This window comes from Armigeres subalbatus, chromosome 1, assembly GCF_024139115.2.
Source record: "Armigeres subalbatus isolate Guangzhou_Male chromosome 1, GZ_Asu_2, whole genome shotgun sequence".
Taxonomy (NCBI): domain Eukaryota; kingdom Metazoa; phylum Arthropoda; class Insecta; order Diptera; family Culicidae; genus Armigeres; species Armigeres subalbatus.
Window position 1 is genome coordinate 165822302 of NC_085139.1, and position 19620 is coordinate 165841921.

General features: G+C 39.7%; 1 protein-coding gene across 1 annotated transcript in view; it reads right to left on the minus strand.

The window, feature by feature from the left end:
- Positions 1–19620, minus strand: part of LOC134205491 (acetylcholine receptor subunit alpha-like) — a 710869-nt gene that overhangs the window by 23533 nt on the left and 667716 nt on the right. The window contains exon 10 of the mRNA XM_062680771.1: positions 12598–13264. Coding sequence (XP_062536755.1) covers positions 12598–13264 — 667 coding nt within the window. The remainder of the gene's footprint in view (positions 1–12597; positions 13265–19620) is intronic.

Sequence of the window (19620 nt, forward strand, 5' to 3'; positions counted from 1 at the left end):
CAACGCATCCCCCAAAGGCTTCGTGCCGCAAGCAGAGATGTGCAGGGAATAGGGATAACGATGGGAGCATCTCGACGGACGAACATTCCAGTTCCTCTCCAAGCAGCTTTTGCAGAGCAACCTATATTCGACGATGCCGGCAATCCGCCGAAGAAACGTAATCGCAGCTACCGCAGGTGCAACCATAGCTGAAGGTTTTTGTGAAGGGCGATCCGCCGAATTTGTACCCGAAAATTTGTCAGCTGAAATGTAATTTTCAGCTCTGCAGCGGGCACGTGAAAGTGATGTCGGCAAACAAGGACCATCATCAATCTGTCGTAGAGTTCTTCGAGGTCCACAAGTGTTAGTACTACACTCACACAACCGCTCAAGGCTTTGCTGCAAGGACTCCACGACATGAAGGAACAGGGGCTCTAAGCAGAACTCGAAAGTTGCGGCCTGAAGCCAGTGGCTGTACACAAAATCGCTCGTCACGACAAGGCGAGGAGATATCGCAAACAGATTTACCTGATCCATCTGGAGAACGATTCCACCACCTGAAAGGACTTGAAGCTGGTCGGCCTTATAAATAACACCGTCGTTGACTGGGAGCAATATCGGCTTGTTCACCGAGACGTCACGCAGTGCACCAGCTGCTTCAACTTTGGGCACGGTACCAGGAACTGCCGCATGAAGTGTGGCGAAACTCATCCGACCGACGAGTGCGACAAAATGGAGGTGGCTGATCCCTAGTGCGCCAACTTTGCCGACAAACATGGGGGTACAACCAGGGGCTATCCAAAGCGGGCGGAGTTCCTGGAACGGCCGACGAGCGCTTTCAATCCTTTCACCGTTACAGCCGCACAAGCGACTGGCAGCGGCAGCTGCGTCGGACTTCTTGATCAATCGCCATCGTCAGTCCCAGCGAAATTACCACCGAGCAAACTGGAACGGTTGCAGCAAGTCGTCGATTCCAACAGCTGCGCTACATTGAACAGACGATTTCGGTGGCCCAGGAGCAGCATGTACACCTGTGTTCAGAATAATAGCAGCGGAAGCCGTTTTTCATACCAAATGGTCAACTTTGACAAACTGTATCTTTGTACTCCGATGAGCGATTGAGCTGAAATTTTGGCAGTGAACTACAAATATGATGCAATTTACACATACTACGTATCATTTTTTTCGAATGACGCGTTAAAAAATTACGCACTAGGTCAAATTGTTAAAAAAAATAGCAGTTTTCATTTTTGATATATTGGTCAATTCAAATGTCAAATTCAACAATTTATAATTTTTAAATTATTTACTTAGTGTCTCGCAGCACCTGCATTCCAATTATGTGTTTTCCAGATATTTCAAAAACAAAAACTGGTATTATTTTGAACAAATTGACCTAGTGCGTAATTTTTGAACGCGTCATTCGAAAAAAATGATACGTAGTATGTGTAAATTTCATCATATTTTAGTATGATACGTAGTATGTGTAAATTTCATCAATTTCAGCTCAATCGGTCATCGGGGTACAAAGTTACAGCATGTCAAAGTTGATCATTTTGTATGAAAAACGGCTTCCGCTGCTATTATTCTGAACACAGGTGTACCAACAGCTCGTCAGGTAAGCAAGGTACTTCACCTCTCGTTTATTCAAACATCCATCGAGTTTTACCAACAGCGGCACGATCAATCAATTTATTCGACCAACAATATCACACACGAACGACCGAAGCGATAACCTGAGCACCAACCATCAAAAAATATATGGGGGTTTGTGCAACTTCACTACAAATGCTCGAACATGTTCGGCGAACCTTGACATCACCCCCGAAAACTCAAACCCGACCAAAATCAAACCGTTTTATTTTTTTCCAACCGAGCCGCCAACTGTCAAATAGTTGTTCGAACAACTTCACACACGTTCAAACAAAGCAGCAACCGAAGCGTTTTCTTGGGGCGGAGTCAATGTTCGTCAAACTGCTTGACTGGTGTGTACGTTGCTTAAGACACGTTGTAATTGCTTGACAAAAATCATCCAGGCCAGAATGTGCACCTCAGGAAAAGCGATTTCTCCAAAAAGATCCGCGCTCTTCCAGACTGTGCTAAGCCGATCTGGAAAATGGCCAATATTCTTAAATTCAAGCCTCGGCTCATTGCACCATTGATTCCATTAGACAACAATGGTTCGAAGGATCGCTTAGTAACTCCCGCAGAGAAGGTCGCCGAAATAGGTTGTCACTTTGTCAGCTCACACAACCTTGGATAGATAATCGTCGCTACACCCGTTTTCGCATAACTTCGATGGTAGTCCATTCCGTACTGCAAAATATGTGGGGTGTTGAATTCCATCGAACATGTATACGCCGGTGTCCGAAGTTCGACGCTCACCAATAGATTGAAGGCTATATCCAGAGTGTAAAATAATCGAATTGTTTTGGTGAAGTCCATTTTTCTTCACATGTCAGCTCACTTGCAGACACATTCATAGTCGGCTCTGAACAGTCAATATTCGGTTGAAACTACAAATTGATAAATTATCTGATATGGGGCCGTACACATATTACGTAAGCACTTATGGGGGGAGGGGGGGTCTGTCAATATCTTACGCGCCATATAAATAAAAAATCTTTTGTATGGAAAAAATCTTACATGGGGGGAGGGGGGTCGAAAAACCCTAAAAAATTGCTTACGTAATAAGTGTACGGCCCCTATTTGAACACGTTTTAACCCTTATGCGGCCGACGGGGTACCCGTGTTCCTTTTTCAAATTCAAGTGGTGATATTTCAATGAATTTTTATAGCTGAAAGCTGAAACTCGGTGACATCTGTGAGAAAATCACGTTGATACAGTGAGGAGGGACGTGGGGAGGGGCATCTGATTTTTTTACCACGTGGATGGCCGACAGGGTACCCGTGTTCCACTAAATTGATATTCTCATAACTTCAACAATTTTCAACCGATTTGGATAATTATGACAGTTTTGGAAACAGAAACTCATATACTTTTTGCCCATAGTCAAGGTTTACAGCTTTTATCCATGGTTATACAAGAAATCTGTGAAGTCAGGCTTAAGAGTCTACACACGTAACCGAAGGACTATCAACCAGTTTCAAATATATTACATGCTCATTGCGCTTCTTAGAATAGTCGGTGTTCACAGTATATATTCTTCAAAAATCCCTGGAATAAGGCCTCAGTCATCCAAGAAATCCCTGGAATAAGATCTTATGGCTAACGTAACCAAAGGTCTATCGTGTAAATTCAAAAACGGTACATGGTCTTTATGGTGCTTAGCATATAATGCTTTCACAGAATATGTTCCGGGTCATCCAATGACCTTTTCTTAAAACATGTTTGCAAGTTCTTGTTGCTGTCATTGATTCCAGGTAGTCTACGAGCTCCATACAGTCAAGGTCTTGGCATCAATCTCCGTAATGGAGGCAGTTAACGAAGAATAAACAAGTTGTGTGACTTCTTCTTGGTATATGTTTGTATTCTAAGTAGTTCTTGTTGTCGACGTGGGCTCCAGATAGTCTACGAACTCCATAGAGTCAAGATCTGTGGATCAACCTCAGTAACGGAGGCAGTGATTGAAGAATAAACAAGTTGTGTGACCCCTACTTGGTATCTGTTTGTATTCCAGGTAATTCTTGTTGTTGTCATTGGTTCCAGGTAGTCTACGAACTCCATAAATTCAAGGTCTGTGGATCAACCTTCGTAATGGAGGCAGTTAATGAAGAATAAACAAGTTGTGTAACCCCTTCTTGATATATATCTGTTTTTCATGAAGTTCCTATTGTTGTCGTGAGTTCCAGGTAGTCTACGAACTCCACACAGTCAAGGTCTTTGAATCAATCTCCGTAATGGAGTTATCGAAGAATAAACAAGTTGTGTGGCCCTGTCTTGGCATATGTTTGTATTCCAAGTAGTTCTGGTTGTTGTCGGGGGCTCTAGGTAGTCTACGAACTTCATAGATTCAAGGTCAGTGGATGGAGTAATGGAGGCAGTTATTGAGAAATAAACATGTTTTTTTACCCCTTCTTGGCATATGTTTGTTTTTCATGTAGTTCTTGTTGTTTTTGTGAGTTCCAGGTAGTCTACGAACTCCATACAGTCAAGGTCTTCGAAAAAATCTCCGTAATGGAGGCGTTTATCGAAAAATAAACAAGTTGCGTTACCCCTTCTTGGTATATGTTTGTATTTCTTGTAGTTCTTGTTGTTGTCGTGAGTTCCAGGTTGTCTACAAACTCCATACAGTTAAGATCTTCGGATCAATCTCCGTAATGGAGGCAGTTATCGAAGAATAAACAAGTTGCGTGACCCCTTCTTGGTATATGTGTGTATTCCAAGTAGTTCTTGTTGTTGTCGATGACTCCAGGTAGTCTACGAACTCCATAGAGTCAAGGCCTGGGGATCGACCTCGGTAACGGAGGCAGCGTTTGAAGAATAAACAAGTTTTGAGACCCCTTCTTGATATATGTTTGTATTTCAAGTAGTTCTTGTTGTTGTCGTTGGCTCCAGGTAGTCTACGAACTCCATAGATTCAAGGTCGGTGGATCAACCTCCGTAATCGAGGCAGTTATTGAAGAATAAACAAGTTGTGTGACCCCTTCTTGGTATATGTTTGTATTTCATGTAGTTCTTGTTGTTGTCGTGAGTTCCAGGTAGTCTACGAACTCCATACAGTCAAGATCTTCGGATCTATCTCCGTAATGGAGGCAGTTATCGATGAATGAACAAGTAGCGTAACCCCTTCTTGGTATATGTGTGTATTCCAAGTAGTTCTTGTTGTTGTCGAGGACTCCAGGTAGTCTACGAACTCCATAGAGTCAAGGTATGGGGTTCTACCTTGGTAACGGAGGCAGTTATCGAAGAATAAACAAGTTGTGTGACGCCTTCATGGTATTTGTTTGTATTCTAAGTAGTTCTTGTTATTATTGGTTCCAGGAAGTCTACGAACTCCATAGAGTGAAGGTCTGTGGATCAATTTTCGTAATGGAGGCAGTTATTGAAGAATAAACAAGTTTTGTGACCCCTTCTTGGTATATGTTTGTATTCCAAGTAGTTCTTGTTGTCGTGGGCTCCAGGTAGTCTACGAACTTCATACAGTCAAGATCTTCGGATCAATCTCCGTATGGAGGCAGTTATCGAAGAATTAACAAGTAGCGTTACCCTTTCTTGGTATATGTTTGTATTCCAAGTAGTTCTTGTTGTTGTCGTGGGTTCCAGGAAGTCTACGAACTCCATAGAGTCAAGGTTGGTGTATCAACCTCCGTAACGGATGCAGTTATTGAAGAACAACTGGGAAGGACGGAAGGTAGCGGTTTTCCTCCAATACCTTTTCCGAACTTAATCTATCACATGTTGTGCATATGCAAAATCGAGTTTCAGACATAGCAATTAATTTCCAATCCGGCTGGCTCAATATCCGGAACATAGGCAATTAACTTTGAATGTACTGAACTCGAAAGGCGATCCCTCTTCGCTTATGTGGTCGGGTTGGGATCTGACGACCAACTGGCACAATCTCACACAACCCTACTTCGTCGAGCGCCGTTGGTGATGAAGCAAGTGTGTAGGAGCCAGATAATACTAAATACTCATCCTACTTGGTTGGCATTGTACAAAAACATATATGAGAGAGTTAGTTCTGAGAATGTATTGCGAGAGTTCGGCTACATGCCCGGTGCTGTGAATTTGGTTTCATCAGTACCCGCTAAGCTGCGGAGGACGACGGAGATCTTTCGTAGCTTAGTAGGGAAAACACCTGCCTAGCGTACTGGTTTCGTGGGATCAAACCCCACCGAAGTTCTGTAAATCAATCTCCGTAATGGAGGCAATTATCGAAGAATAAACAAGTTTTGTTACCCCATCTTGGTATATGTTTGTATTCCAAGTAGTTCTTGTTGTTGTCTTGAGCTCCAGATAGTCTATGAAATAGAGTCAAGGTCGATGGATCAACCTCCTTAATGAAGGCAGTTATTTGAAAATAAACAAGTTGTGAGACCCTTCTTGGTATATGTTTGTATTGTGAGTAGTTATTTTCATTGTCGTGGGCTCCGTAGCAAGGCAAAATACGTGAATGGAATCCGTATTTTTTTGTCGAAGAGACTTACAAACTTATTACAGGTAATCTTCGATATAACGTACCCCCGATATAACGTACACTCGATATAACGTCACTCGATATAGCGTACATTTTTCCCCGTTATAACGTACACTTTGAAAAATAATTTTAATTTTGGTAGTTATTACAAAATAATTTACTAAATCGTTATGATCATTCATGTAGGGATGGCATTATTGTATTGAATCTAATTTTATGAGCTAGAGGCAATAATTACTGTTTCCCCACTTTGCACTTTCCTCAGAATTCTCCCGAGGTATTGGATGATATTTACTTAATGAGGTTTTAGGCATGTCTAGTTGATATTAGTCAAAGTCAGATTTGATGACGGGTTGTTTTCAGGTCTAAGTCAGCTAATGTCGAGTGAAGTAATGTTATTGTAGATCCAGGCTTGAATTGTGTACCAGATTATTTTAAAATTAATCCTAGAGGAAATTCCCGGAGAAGCTTCCAAAATAATTTCAGGGGAGTTTTGTAGAGGAATTCCTGAAGGAAATTCTAAAATAGTTCCAAAAACAATCTTCGAAATTATTCTTTAAAAAAATCTGATTGAATTCATGAAGGGATTAAAAGAAACTGAATAAATTTTCGAAACGAATTCGTAAAGTAATTTCTGGAAGAATATTTTAAAGAATGTCCAATGGTATTTTTGAAGGAAGTCTTAAAAAAATCTCCGAAGGAGTTTCCTGAATATATTTTCAAGCAATTGCTAAAGGAATTTAGGAAGGAACTCTAAATATAATTTGCGAAGAAATTCCTAGATTTCTCTCCGACAATTCCCAGAGGGATTTCTTCAAAACATCATCCCGAAATGAATCCAGTAATTCCTTCGAAAATTCTTTCAGGAATTCTTTCGGAATTTCCCTTAGACATTAGGTCAATACTTTCACATCGTATTCTTTCTTTGATTTCTTTCAAGAAAATCCTAAGACCTCTGGACCCCCTTCGGAAACTCCTTGAGCAACACTTTTAGGAATCATCCCAGGAATTTTTCAAAAAAAAAATCTAGAATAAAAGTGATGAGTGTTTCCGAGATATTCTTGAAAATGTAGTCTAATGCGTTAATTGTTTGTGAATGGCAGGTAAGACTCGTCTCGTAGGTTTTCCCAGTACTTTAGCAACTGCAGTAGAGCAGGGCATGATTAACCTCCACCACCCTATAAGACCGCATCCAACCACTCACAATAGTCCTCCAACCCAACACCAGAAGGCCAGAAGTATCTTCGTTGAGTAGCCATTAAGGGGTGGCGTAATTGGGTCGATACTATGAGACGAAGACACTGACTTGAAAAAGGAGGTCATGACCCTGGGATGCGGTCACTATTCCACAGTATTTTGAAGCGAACGGATGTTACAAAGTTACCAAAGTTGGAAGTTGAAGAGTAGAGAGAAAGTACTTGGGACAAGAGAAGGCGTTGAGGACAATCCACGGTCTTTACGTTGGAAACCCCAGGAAGAACCGCCGTAATTCCCTAGTTTCGTAGTTGGCCCAATCCGGCATTGTTTCCACTGATAGTCGATCGCCCTTCTTATTGGTCGAGTTGTAACGAAGCAAGAAGCGAGGAAGATCTCCAACCCAGCGATACCACCGGTAAGCCCGCACAGCCACAGAAGGAAGGAAGGAAGAAGAGGAAGGAAAGAGTGGTGCAGTGCTGCGAAGAAGGCCAGAACTCTAAAGACAGGTTAACTAGCTGGGATTTCTTTGAAAAATTATCCGGAAACAATTTCGGAAATAAATCTAAAAATCATTTTAAATTCCTCCTCAATGTTTCTTTGAAAAGAATGAATTTTAAGAATTACTTCCAGAATCTACCTAATGAGTTCCTTCGGAATTTAAAACTTCTTCATGGAATTCTTTAGGAAATTCTTCTAATCATTCATTTAGCAATAAATTCACGAATTCCTTTTAAACATTATCCGGAAAAATCTTCCGAAACTCCTGTAGAAAGATGTACGGAAAATATTTTGGTAATTCTTTCGGATATCCCTTCAAAAATTCCCTTTGAGATTCGTTCTGGAATCCCTTTACAAATTTCTTCGGAAAATTATTAGGGTTTTGAAAATTCGCTTAAGAATTTATTCGGAAGTTGCTTTAGATTTTTTAGGAATTCATTTAAGAGTTCCTCCAGGAATTCCACTGGAAATCCCTATGGAGATTTTTTCGCAAATACCTTAGGAAATTTCTTCAGAAATTCCTGTTAGCGTCGAACTTAATTTCTAAATTAAAAACCCAGATTAATCCACCTAGCGGTGATGGTGCCTTTCTCGCGCAAAAGGTAATATATGTAGCCTTTACGCTTACACCTCGATGATGTACAAGAAAGGCAAAAACAGTTACACCGTCTAATGTTATGATAGAAAATTTACACTAGTAGACGACAGATGGCGCTGCCAAAAGTTTCTCGAATTTCCTATGTTCGAATTTTGACTTTCGGACAATTTCATAGTACTATGAAACTGAACGAAGAGCATACTTACGCCTAAATGCGTGCAACACGAGCATCTTTATAGTGCGATGAAACTCTTAATGGGAAGCCACGGATAAAATATTCATAGATGCAAGGCATTTTTCATAACACATTATTGTTCTATGTGACTATGTCTCATCACTATTTTAATATTATCTATTTTTTTTTTTGCAATTCGCAATTATTATGAAATTCAATGGTGATCAACAGCGTTTTAGTCTCTGTCGGATGCAACATGTTGCAAGAAAATCGGATAAGAGTTTCTATATGAAAATTTGGCTAATGTTTTTTATGGAATTTTGTGCACACACACACACATACACACACGCACACACGGACAGACAGACATTTGTTCAGTTCATCGAACTGAGTCGAATGATATATAACACTATGGGTCTCCGGCAATTCTATTAAAAGTTCGAATTTGGAGTGAAATGATAGCCTTTAGGTACAACTTAGTTGTACGAGAAAGGCAAAAGACGTTAATAAAACTAAAAAATCAGGATTTCCTAAAAAGTTCTCCAGAAATTCGTTTAGAACTTTCTCCAGCAAATATTTCAGATCTTTCTGCAGGAAATTACTTTGCATATTCCTCAGATTTTTCAGCAACTCTTTCAGAAATTTCTTCAGAAATTTCTCTGGAATTTTCTTCAGAATTTCCAGAATTTCTCTAAACATTTTCCAGGAAATTCCTTGTTTTTCGGTAATACCAGCGGAAAATGCTTCGGAGAGTTCTTTTGATTTCTTTGAAATCTTTGACTTTTTCGTTGATTTCCATCTAAATCCCTTCAAACATTTTGTTGAAAATTCTTTCAAGGAAGTATTAAAATTTCTGAAAGAATATATCCAACAAAATATCGTATAGAATTCAGGTATTTCGTATTATTTAATTGAAGAAAAGAATTCCTAAAGGAATCTCTGAAAAAATATCAATGGAATTTCCGATGAAAAAATCATAAAATTCTCCAGACTTTTATTCAGGAACTTCTCTAGAAATTCTATCGGAAATTTCGAATGAAATTGATAAAAGCTTTTTTTTCAGAATAATGTTGGCGTATATAATTAAATATTTATGGGAATATTCAATTTGGCGAGTCACGTGCCCCATCGTGTCCTAGTTTAAATCCATTAAAGATCGCGGATACTCAATAAATAAAACGAACGGTGCAACGAAAAGCAAGCCTTATGTTTCCAGTGCCTCTTAGCCTCATATTTCCTGTACTTTATATAGAAATAAAATGACGAATACAATTCTTCGGGTCATTTTTCTTAGCAACGAACAAGTTTGTAGGAATTGTTCACAAGAAAAGCTGTTTCACACTGCTAGCTGAGAATTATATAAAAAATAACATTCGCCCATAAAATACATGATAGTACAACATTTATGTAGTGTAAAATAAGGATGATTACTCATGCTTCGATTTAACGTACAATTCGATATAACGTACAAACTTGAAATCGATATGTACGTTATATCGAAGTTTACCTGTAACAGGTACTCATAAATGATTCATAATAAGCTACAGGCAGTGAAGGGTTAGGCAAAATCAGGGGTAGACTAAATCTGGGAGTGGCAAAATCGGGTCAACCTCATCTGAGTGAATGTACGCATTCCTAGTACAGTAGCCGTTCGATAGCTGCAAAATGTTTACTTTTCAGTTATCGGATGCCGTTCGATAACTGCAACGCACTCTAGACGTCAAACGGTTGTCAATCGACGTCAGATGCAATAAAAGTGCATCTAAATGTGCAGCGCAAAGCAGCTGTCATTGAGTCTGACATCGGTTTAGCGGTCCGATAACTGTAAAACTGTTGCAACTATCGAATTGCAGTTTAAAAGCATTGCAGTTAAATGACTTGCAGTTATCGAACATCTGCTGTAGTTTTTGTTTTTGCCATGGTACTAGGTAGTCTATGAACTCCATATAGGAATGATCTGCAGATCAACCCACGAACGGAAGGCTATTGGCTATTGGAGGCGGCGCACAACTGTCATTTTTGTTGATTTAGCTTTGCTGCGTCGCAGCATGCGTGAAATAAGAAAAATGACAGTTGTGCGTTACTCTGTATCGAGTAGTGTGTGCCCCCGAAAACGCGAGCACTTTGAAACTTGGATTCCGTAAGGAGTGACTTTAAAGACCCTCTAGATATTCGTGTAAGCCTAGAAGTCTTACTCCATAAATTTCTAGGATGACCATTAGCATATGCCATGAACGCTTTTTATTCTAGAACCCCAAAAGCAGGTATCAAATTTAAAACTCTGGTGTAGATCCTAATGCCTTATTCCAGGGTTTTCTTGGATGACCATGAACATTTGAAATGGGTGCATTCTATTCTACGTACCATAAAAGGCATGTATAACTATTCAAATAGGCCGAAAGAGCTCTGGTTACGCGTGAAGTTCCTGAGGATTGTTCAAGTGCAATGAAAGCGGTATATTCTATGTACCACAAAGGGCATATGCCACTTTTGAAACAATCCGAAAGGTATCTGGTTACGTGTGAAGATCCTGAGGCCTATTCTTACATTTTCTTGGAAGACCATAAACATATGCAATGGACGTATTCTATTCTATGTACCACAAAGGGTATGTACCACTTTTGAAACAAGCCAAAAGATCTCTGGGTACCCATGCAGATTTAAAGGCCTATTCCAGGGTTTTCTTGGAGGACCATGAACGTATGCAATAAAGGCGTTCTATTCTATGTACCACAAAGGGCATGTACCAGTTTTGAAACAATCTAAAAGATCTCTGGTTACGCGTGTAGACCTGAAGGCTTTTTCCAGGGTTTTTTTGGATAACCATGAACATATGCAATGAAGGCGCCAGAGGACTTATCCGAGAGATTTCTTCGATAGCGCAAAACATATGTAGTGATCACATTTGATTTCAAGATGCGCAAAAAGCGTGTACCACTTTTGAGACAAGTCCATAGACCCATGGTTATGAGTGTAGTCCTTAAGGCCTTACTCCAGAGATTTCTTGGATGACTCGGAACATATACTGTGAACGTATTCTATGCTAAGTACCACAAAGAGCATGTACCGTATTTGAATTTGCATAATAGGTCTTTGGTTACGCGAGTAGATCTTTAGGCTCTACTCCAGAGATTTCTCGGATGACTAAGACCTCATTTCAGGGATTTTTGTATTACCCGAAGCATATACTGTGAACACCTTCAATTCTAAGAAGCACAAAGAGCTTGTAGCATATTTGAAACTGGTTGAATGGCCTTTGGTTACGCGTGTAGACTCTTAAGCCTTACTTCAAAGATTTCTTGTATAATCATAGGCATAAGCTGTAAACTTTGACAATGAGCAAGAAGTATATGAGTTTCTGTTTCCAAAACTGTCAAAATTATCCAAATCGGTTGAAAATTGTTGAAGTTATGAGAATATCAATTTAGTGGAACACGGGTACCCTGTCGGCCATCCACATGGGTATTTTGTTGGCCGCATAAGGGTTAAATGAGTAAAGTAATTTATCACATAGAACTGAATCCGATTTTCATCCGCTAAGCAATTTCAAAAGTAAAGATCAATATTACCAATAATTATGTTTTTTCTGTACATTGCAAGCACACTCAGTGACAGTCGAATGAATGAGTTGGAGGAATAGTCGGACCGAAGTTGCATCTTGAAGTTTAATATGCTCTGGCTGTAACAATGCAAATATGGCTGAAAGGTCCACTATTGGTTAGGAGTCCACTATAGGACATTATACCCTTCGAAAATACAATTCAACCACAACTCTTTAAACACTTTCTTCAACATGAATTTTGCCTCCCTTATTCAACAGATCGTTAAAAGGTATCGACTAAAAATAACTTTTCAGTGACCGTCCGCCCATCGTACAATCCCCCCCATATTTGACTTGATTTCAAAATTAACGTTCGATGACAAGTCAACCATCAGAGGATCCAGTCCGAGCCAGTTTGAACCGGGCCTCTGCCTGTCGATGGGCTGCATCATATAGTGAGTAGAAAGGAACGCTGCAATGCAGGTACATATCATCATGCACTTACCCTCGTACTCTCCTCCTCCTTCCGCGTGTGGTCGGCGATGTACGTGACGCCGTCCATCGCTTTGTGCAGCTCGGGACATGTGAGCCACCGGGGTCGCGTGGACTTGTCCTTGCCGTCAGTACCCCCGCTGCCGCCGCCGCTCCCGCCGAGACCACTGTCCGTGGTGTTGATAATCGGCACCGTTGGAACGGCTGTCGACGAGTCGCCGGCACCCCCTACGATGTTACTGTTCGGTAATTGAACGCTACTATCTAACCCAGTTCGTCCGTCGTTTAGGAAAAGATTATTACAACAGCTTAGATTACTCCTAGTAGTAGTGTTAGTTGCAGTGTTAATTATCACATTTGTGCTAGTTTTGCTTGTCCCGCCAACTCCTCCAGCCAGGCTCGTCTGGAAGGTACTGTGGGGATCAAGGAGGGCCGCACCCGCACTCGACAGGCCACCGGTGACCGGATTCGGGACGGCCGTGCTCGACGCCGATGACAGGAGATTTAAATTTATCGGCGACATCGGGGAATTGTGATGGTTGTGATCTTGATAGGGCAGTGGTAAGTCATCCATCAGGTCTATCCCACGCAGGCCGTGATGGTGGTGATGATGGTGGCCGCCTCCATGGTGATGATGGGCATGATGCGTCGGGCTACCATGCAGGCGGCACGTGTTTATGCTGGAACGAAAGCAGTAACGAGACAAATTAGAATCGACGCCGTGTCATTCGGAATTCGACAAACGTTCTGGGGGGAAAACAATCAGCGACTGAACACATTAACACTCTGCCGGACATGAATCATGCAATCCGTTTGGGATACATTGGGATTTTCTGCTTAAAGCGTCACACTTGCTAATTTGTAAGGATGAATGACGTTTATTATATACACAGGATCTATGACAATGGGAAATGTTATAACGTTAACCAAATTAATTACCTCTGTAACACCATTTAATGGGCTATGACTACTTCTGTAGATGAATTTCTTTTACTAACATGATTACTTTTAAGTCTTGTATAAAATAAATAATATAAACCTACTAGTCGACCCGGCAGACGTTGTCCTGCATAGTAGGCGAAAATGCGCGTTCTAAACAGCTCAAGCGAAATTCCTATATAAATCCTTATTTCAGTTTTCACCATTTACTCACCCATACTCGTGTTTTTTACATGAGGAAATATCATATAAACCCGTCGGAAACTATAACGAATGTTTCTGCTGAAGAAATGATAAGCATCCATCCAGCCGTTTTCGAGTTATGCGGATACGAACACAGACCATTTCATTTTTATATATAAGATTTTGGGTTTCCGTAAAAATAATCGTAAGTTTGACTTCCGTTAAATTGATCAGAAAAATCCTCTATTCATAATTCCAAGCCGGCTGTCCTTCTATAATGATCATTAAAAACTCACAAAGCCGAACCTTTCTTTTTGTTAAAATGTGGTATAACATTTGCTTTAGCTTTACGCATCATAAAAAAATCTGAGCATGAGTTTCTATACCGCAGCATCAATAAAATCCTTTTCAAACGGCGATATCTGAACCGGATTGGAAAGCTATAAAATTTGTTCTAAATGATGGAGTTCATCCGAAGAGCCTTATGTTCACCGAAGGCCTACGCGTTCTTCAGAATAAAGAAATTCTTCCAGGTTGTAAAGAAAGTTATGTAGAAAAAACCATTACCGATAAATGGTGTCAACACCCTGAAATGAAGCACATGTTTATTACTTATTTGATAACAAAACGATGATATACACTGCCGTATTCTGGCTAAATGACACATATGGCGTTTTGCAATTTTTTGTGTTAACAATTGGAAAACTGATATGTGCTACATTTTGGCACATACCTCACCTTTCCAGATTAGAGCAGTATACAAACAATGGCAACAACAATAATCAACCTAATCCATGCAGTGACACGGCTAGTAACACAAAACACCATTCTTAGCATCAACGGAACGCTGTCCAAGGGCTTAGTTTGGGGGCTCAATGTAATCATCGGGAAGGGGATCGCTCGAACATGGATGAATAATGAAATAACGTACAGGAAGCACTGGAATTAACAAACACACGGAGGGTAATGCTAGCGCCAGCCTAAACCAAACATCCAACAATCAATACCGGATCAACACTTTTTTTTCGCATCATGAATGAGGTGCACTGTGGTCGCAGAGGTGATATTTCGGGACGAAATTCAATGGTAATAAAAATGGTTTTCTTCCATAAACCTTTTGAGATTGTTGACCTCGAAACATGTACACATTTCAGTCTCAGAGGCGATACACTAATTACGTTTAGAATATTCTTCTAAGTTTAGCATATAGGGAGAGTTCCTTCGGGAATCCGTTTGGGAATTTTTTTTTTCCTGGGGGTATTCAAGGCTAAATTACAGTATTTGACTACAATCGATGAAATTGAAATGGTCAAAGGTTTGAAACAGAATACCATATTTAATCGGTGACTTTCTTACTATACCTTACTATACGAGCTTTCGTGGTTTTCCATCAGAAAAGAAGCTTGAAGCTTTAAAAAATGCGAGGTGTTTTGAAATCTCACTAAGTCTTACATCAGATACATTTTGAATGCACCTTATTTTCAAATTCTCTATCACAATACTATTGATTAAAGTTACTCCAGAGAGAATTTCTGGACATTTTTAATATTCCTTAATACTCCTTATTAATGAGATTATCTGCGCATGGTTGGTTCATCTTAACCTGAAGACATTCCTGGAGAAATTTATGGAGGAATTCCGGGAGAATTTCCAGAATACCTTGAAGGGATTCCCAGAACTGCTAAGAAGAAATCTTAGAATTATTTGGAGGAATTCCAGTAGTTTTGAAAGTTTCCAGTCAAATCGCGGATAAATCTTAAATTTCTAGAGAAAAAATAGAGGATGTTTTTAAAGTGTTTCATAGCTTAAGAAATTTCAGTTGAATTATAAAATCTTTTTCCCCGAGTTACTTCCTAAGGAATTACGATTAATTGCGCAAAGTTTTCTGAAAAATGTTGACTGTTTTGTGTCCACCGGAATCATACATCCAAGAAACAAATCTTACAATTATTGTATCAAATCTCGGCATACGCAGTTTTGCATAGTTTTAATACAAAAAATGTTAGCTTTCTTTACGGATACTGTATTAAAATAATAGGTACATAATAGTAAGGTTTTGATTCAATGCACGGTAGCTAAAATCGTGTTTTTAGCGCGTTTATTTAAAAGTACCTTTATTATGTGATTTAGCGTAATGGCGTCTTCGAGACATTTTATCAGTAAGTTGATGCGCTTCTTTTGAGGTATTCAGCCTCATGATCAATCCTCCTAAAAGTGAGATGAACAATTTATGTTTTCCACTTTACAACAGGCAAGGTATATATCTTCGCGAGAGTTGTAGCAATAGTTCTCCTGAACAACTTTGTCTAAGACACCAAGTTCGACATTTTATTGCTTTTGGAGATATATTGCTTTTAATACCAACAAGCTTTGAACATGTTCGACGTATTGGTTGCGTCCTCGCTTTCCGCATTGTGTTTTAAATTTATGTGGAGATTAGTATGGGAAAACGTGCTTTTTAAACATTGTTGCTCCTATTGACTTCAAATTATCGCCAATCACGTCACGTCAATACGTTTTCATATTGTTTGAAAGATGCCGAATGACTTTGCTGAAGAAGGTACGTTGCTGACACGTATATGAAAAAAAGTTATAACGCTGCGAAGATGGATTGTTCAAATCGTGTGCGAGAAATCAATGTTTCGGTCAGCACTACCGGGCAGCCTATTGCCGTACACTAATTACGCAAGCATTTTTTCTGGGATTTTCAACCCCACTCCCCCCGTGTATGATTTTTCCAATATAAATATTTTTTTATTTATATGGAGCGTAAACAAATGATAAACCTCCCCTCCCTCCATAAGTAGCAGGCTAATTGACTAAACTACTATTGTAAATAGTTCAATACGCACCTTGAGAAGCGATCCCTTCGATTTGTATTCCGCTTATCTTACTTTATGATTCGCAATTTGCAATTAAACCACATCTACTTTTGGTGAAATTATGTTTTACACGCAAACAAATGGCGCCAGAAACTCCGAGTTTGGTAGGTGGCGATTTGTTTTTAAATTATGTTGTTTCAAAGCCTACTTTCCATCTCATTGACTTAAAAGATTACTGTCAAGTTATATGAATAGCATACGATAAAATATTTGAATCATTTGTTTGAGAAACTGCATAAGTCCATTTTACACTTTTTCGAGAAAACAACAAAAAACTGTTTTTGAACAAATTTACAACGAATCTTTTGATTTCTTCGATACAGGTCAATAGATTTTGGCAAAACTCAACACCCTGGGGCACTTTCGGTGCAAAAAATGTAAGCAGTACTCCACAATTGCTCTTCAAAGTACGTGGACATATGTAGTTTCTCAAACAAACGAAAAAAATTTCATACATTCCTGAACAAAAATTTTTTTTTCGTATTTTTGCCAGAATACGTATTTTTGGACGAGGATTCAGAATATATAAAAATCTCATTTTGGCCAAAAATGTTACATATGCAGTTTCTCAAACAAACGGTTCATTTATAAATGAATTACCCCAAACTCCCTTGAATTGTTTGATATATCATGAGGTGGACGGATTTCGGTGCTGTACGGATTTCGGTCACCCACGACAGAGAGGCAAAACACCTTCTTCCATCTTGTCCGGATTTTTACATTGAGAAATGATTCCGAATAACTCCTATTAGCTCCCCAGCCCTGTATGATTCAAGATAACAATCAGTTGAATTATTGGTCCACGTAGTGCGGCAGTGCTGGCAGAATAAATGATTTTTTGCATACGGTTTGAACAACCAATCTTCGAAGCGTTATAACTTGTTTCGTAAACGTTCCAGCTACAAACGTTCTTCAGCAAAGTTTTTCGGCATCATTTGGGTTATACTTTATAACGCAATGTGTCACTTGGTTTACGACGAACTGAAACCTGTAGAAGTAAAAATGCAAAAATATACGTTTTTCCGTTCTAATTTCCATAAAAACTTCAAACGCGATGCCAAATGCGACGAAGCAACCAATCGGGCCCAAATTCTGCACAGTTATTTGAGACTCAGAATGGTTTCGAAAAACCATTGATTTGAAAAAAAATGACCATGACGCCCCACTCAAATAAGCATGAAGGCATATGGGGACGCATGGTGCATTTTTTGATTGATTGTCCCCAAATAAACGCGCTAAAACACGATTTTAGTCGCTGTGCAATGGTTGTAATAAAATCTTCCGGTATTATATATGCCAAAATTTTATACAGCACGCTGGTTGGGTGTGTGTTCGTTTTTTGAGGATTCGCAGGACAAACTTCTGGAGCAGTTCCCAGGATTACTAGCAGCTGTAATGGTTTAGGATCTTCAGATAAGATGAATGACACACCAACAATAATTCTCTTACACACACTTAACTTCGTTTTAATAATTGCTCCGTTAGCACAACCTCACGCGACTAGTTCACACTTGATAACTGAACTCCTCGTCCTTGGCCTACTATGATAGCCTTCCTTCTTTGTCCTACTCCTCTATCCTACGTTAATAAATTCAATAAACAACATAATCTCTATATCTCTGTGGTTCTGTTCTAATTCTTTGCCTATGGATCATTTCTTCTGCTTGTTTAATCTTTTTGGTTCTTTCGTTTTTTCTGCATCGGGAATATTTTCTTTCGTTTGCTCAGTACATCTCTGATCTCTCACTGTCGTATGCCTTCTATACTCTGCAAGAATCTTCACACTGTTTCATTTCCTCTCGTTCATCTGATACTGTAACCGGTTGATGAATTTTCTTCAATTGTGCCACGTTTCGCCTAAATTCCTTTCCTGAAACGCATGAACGTACAGTTGTGTCTGCTCCTACTTTACGAATCACCTGGATTTCTTCTGGCGAGTAATCTGAATGCAGTTTGAGAGTTTTCTTCATTCTTTTCATCACCACTTGGTCTCCGACATCGATTTCACTTACTTCTCTTGTCGGTGTATGCCTTCTGTTTTTCCTTATGCAGGTTGTCTCTATCTCTAACTTCTTCATCTTTCAATTCTGACGTTTTAACACCGGGTAGCTTATTGCGAATCTTCCTTCCGAACATAAGTTCCGCAGGTGATTTTCCGATGATACTATGATTCGTTGAATGGTATGTAAGTAGATATTGTCGCAACTCCAATCTCCAATCCTTTCCTAAATCTTGTGATATTCGTAGTCTTTTCAATATCTATCGATTCTGGCGTTCAACTTCGCCATTCATCGATGGCCAATACGGAATGGTATTGATTATCTTGATGCCATTGCTTTCGCAAAAACAATGGAATTCTTCGCATTTTGCACTGAACTGTTGCCCGTTATCTACACGCAACGCCAGTGGAATCCCATAACGGCTGAACACGATGGCGAGTTCTCTTAAGGTATCTGCTGCTGTTATTTCCTTCATTTCGCACACCTCCATATATCGGCTATAGTAGTCAATGATTACCAACAAATATTGACCCTCTGGTAATGGGCCCAGAAAATCCGCAGCTACATCTACCCAAGGTTGGTCAGGAAGTTCACGTCGTACTAATGGCTCCGGAGGATTGGGTGCAGACACTAAAGTACAGCCTTTACAAAATTTTACAAATTTTTCAACATCATTATCCATTTTCGGCCACCAAACATTAGTCCTTAGATGGCTTTTCATCATGTCTTGCTGACATTCGCCTTTCATTTCATCCCACTTGAGAGCAAATGTCGAGGCATTCAGCACGGCTATTTCACGAATAACGACTTCCTCCTCTGGATCAAATGCGGTCGATTTTACAGTTGCCAAACGGGATAGACAATCGGCGATATTTGGATTTCCTGGTATATGCACAACATGATAATCGAAAGCCTGCAGTCGTAGCACCCATCGCTCAATTCTGGCAAAAGGTTTCGAACGAGGTGTGAATAAATACTCAAGCACCTTACAATCGGTCATAACAGTAAATGGTTTTCCATACAGATACATCC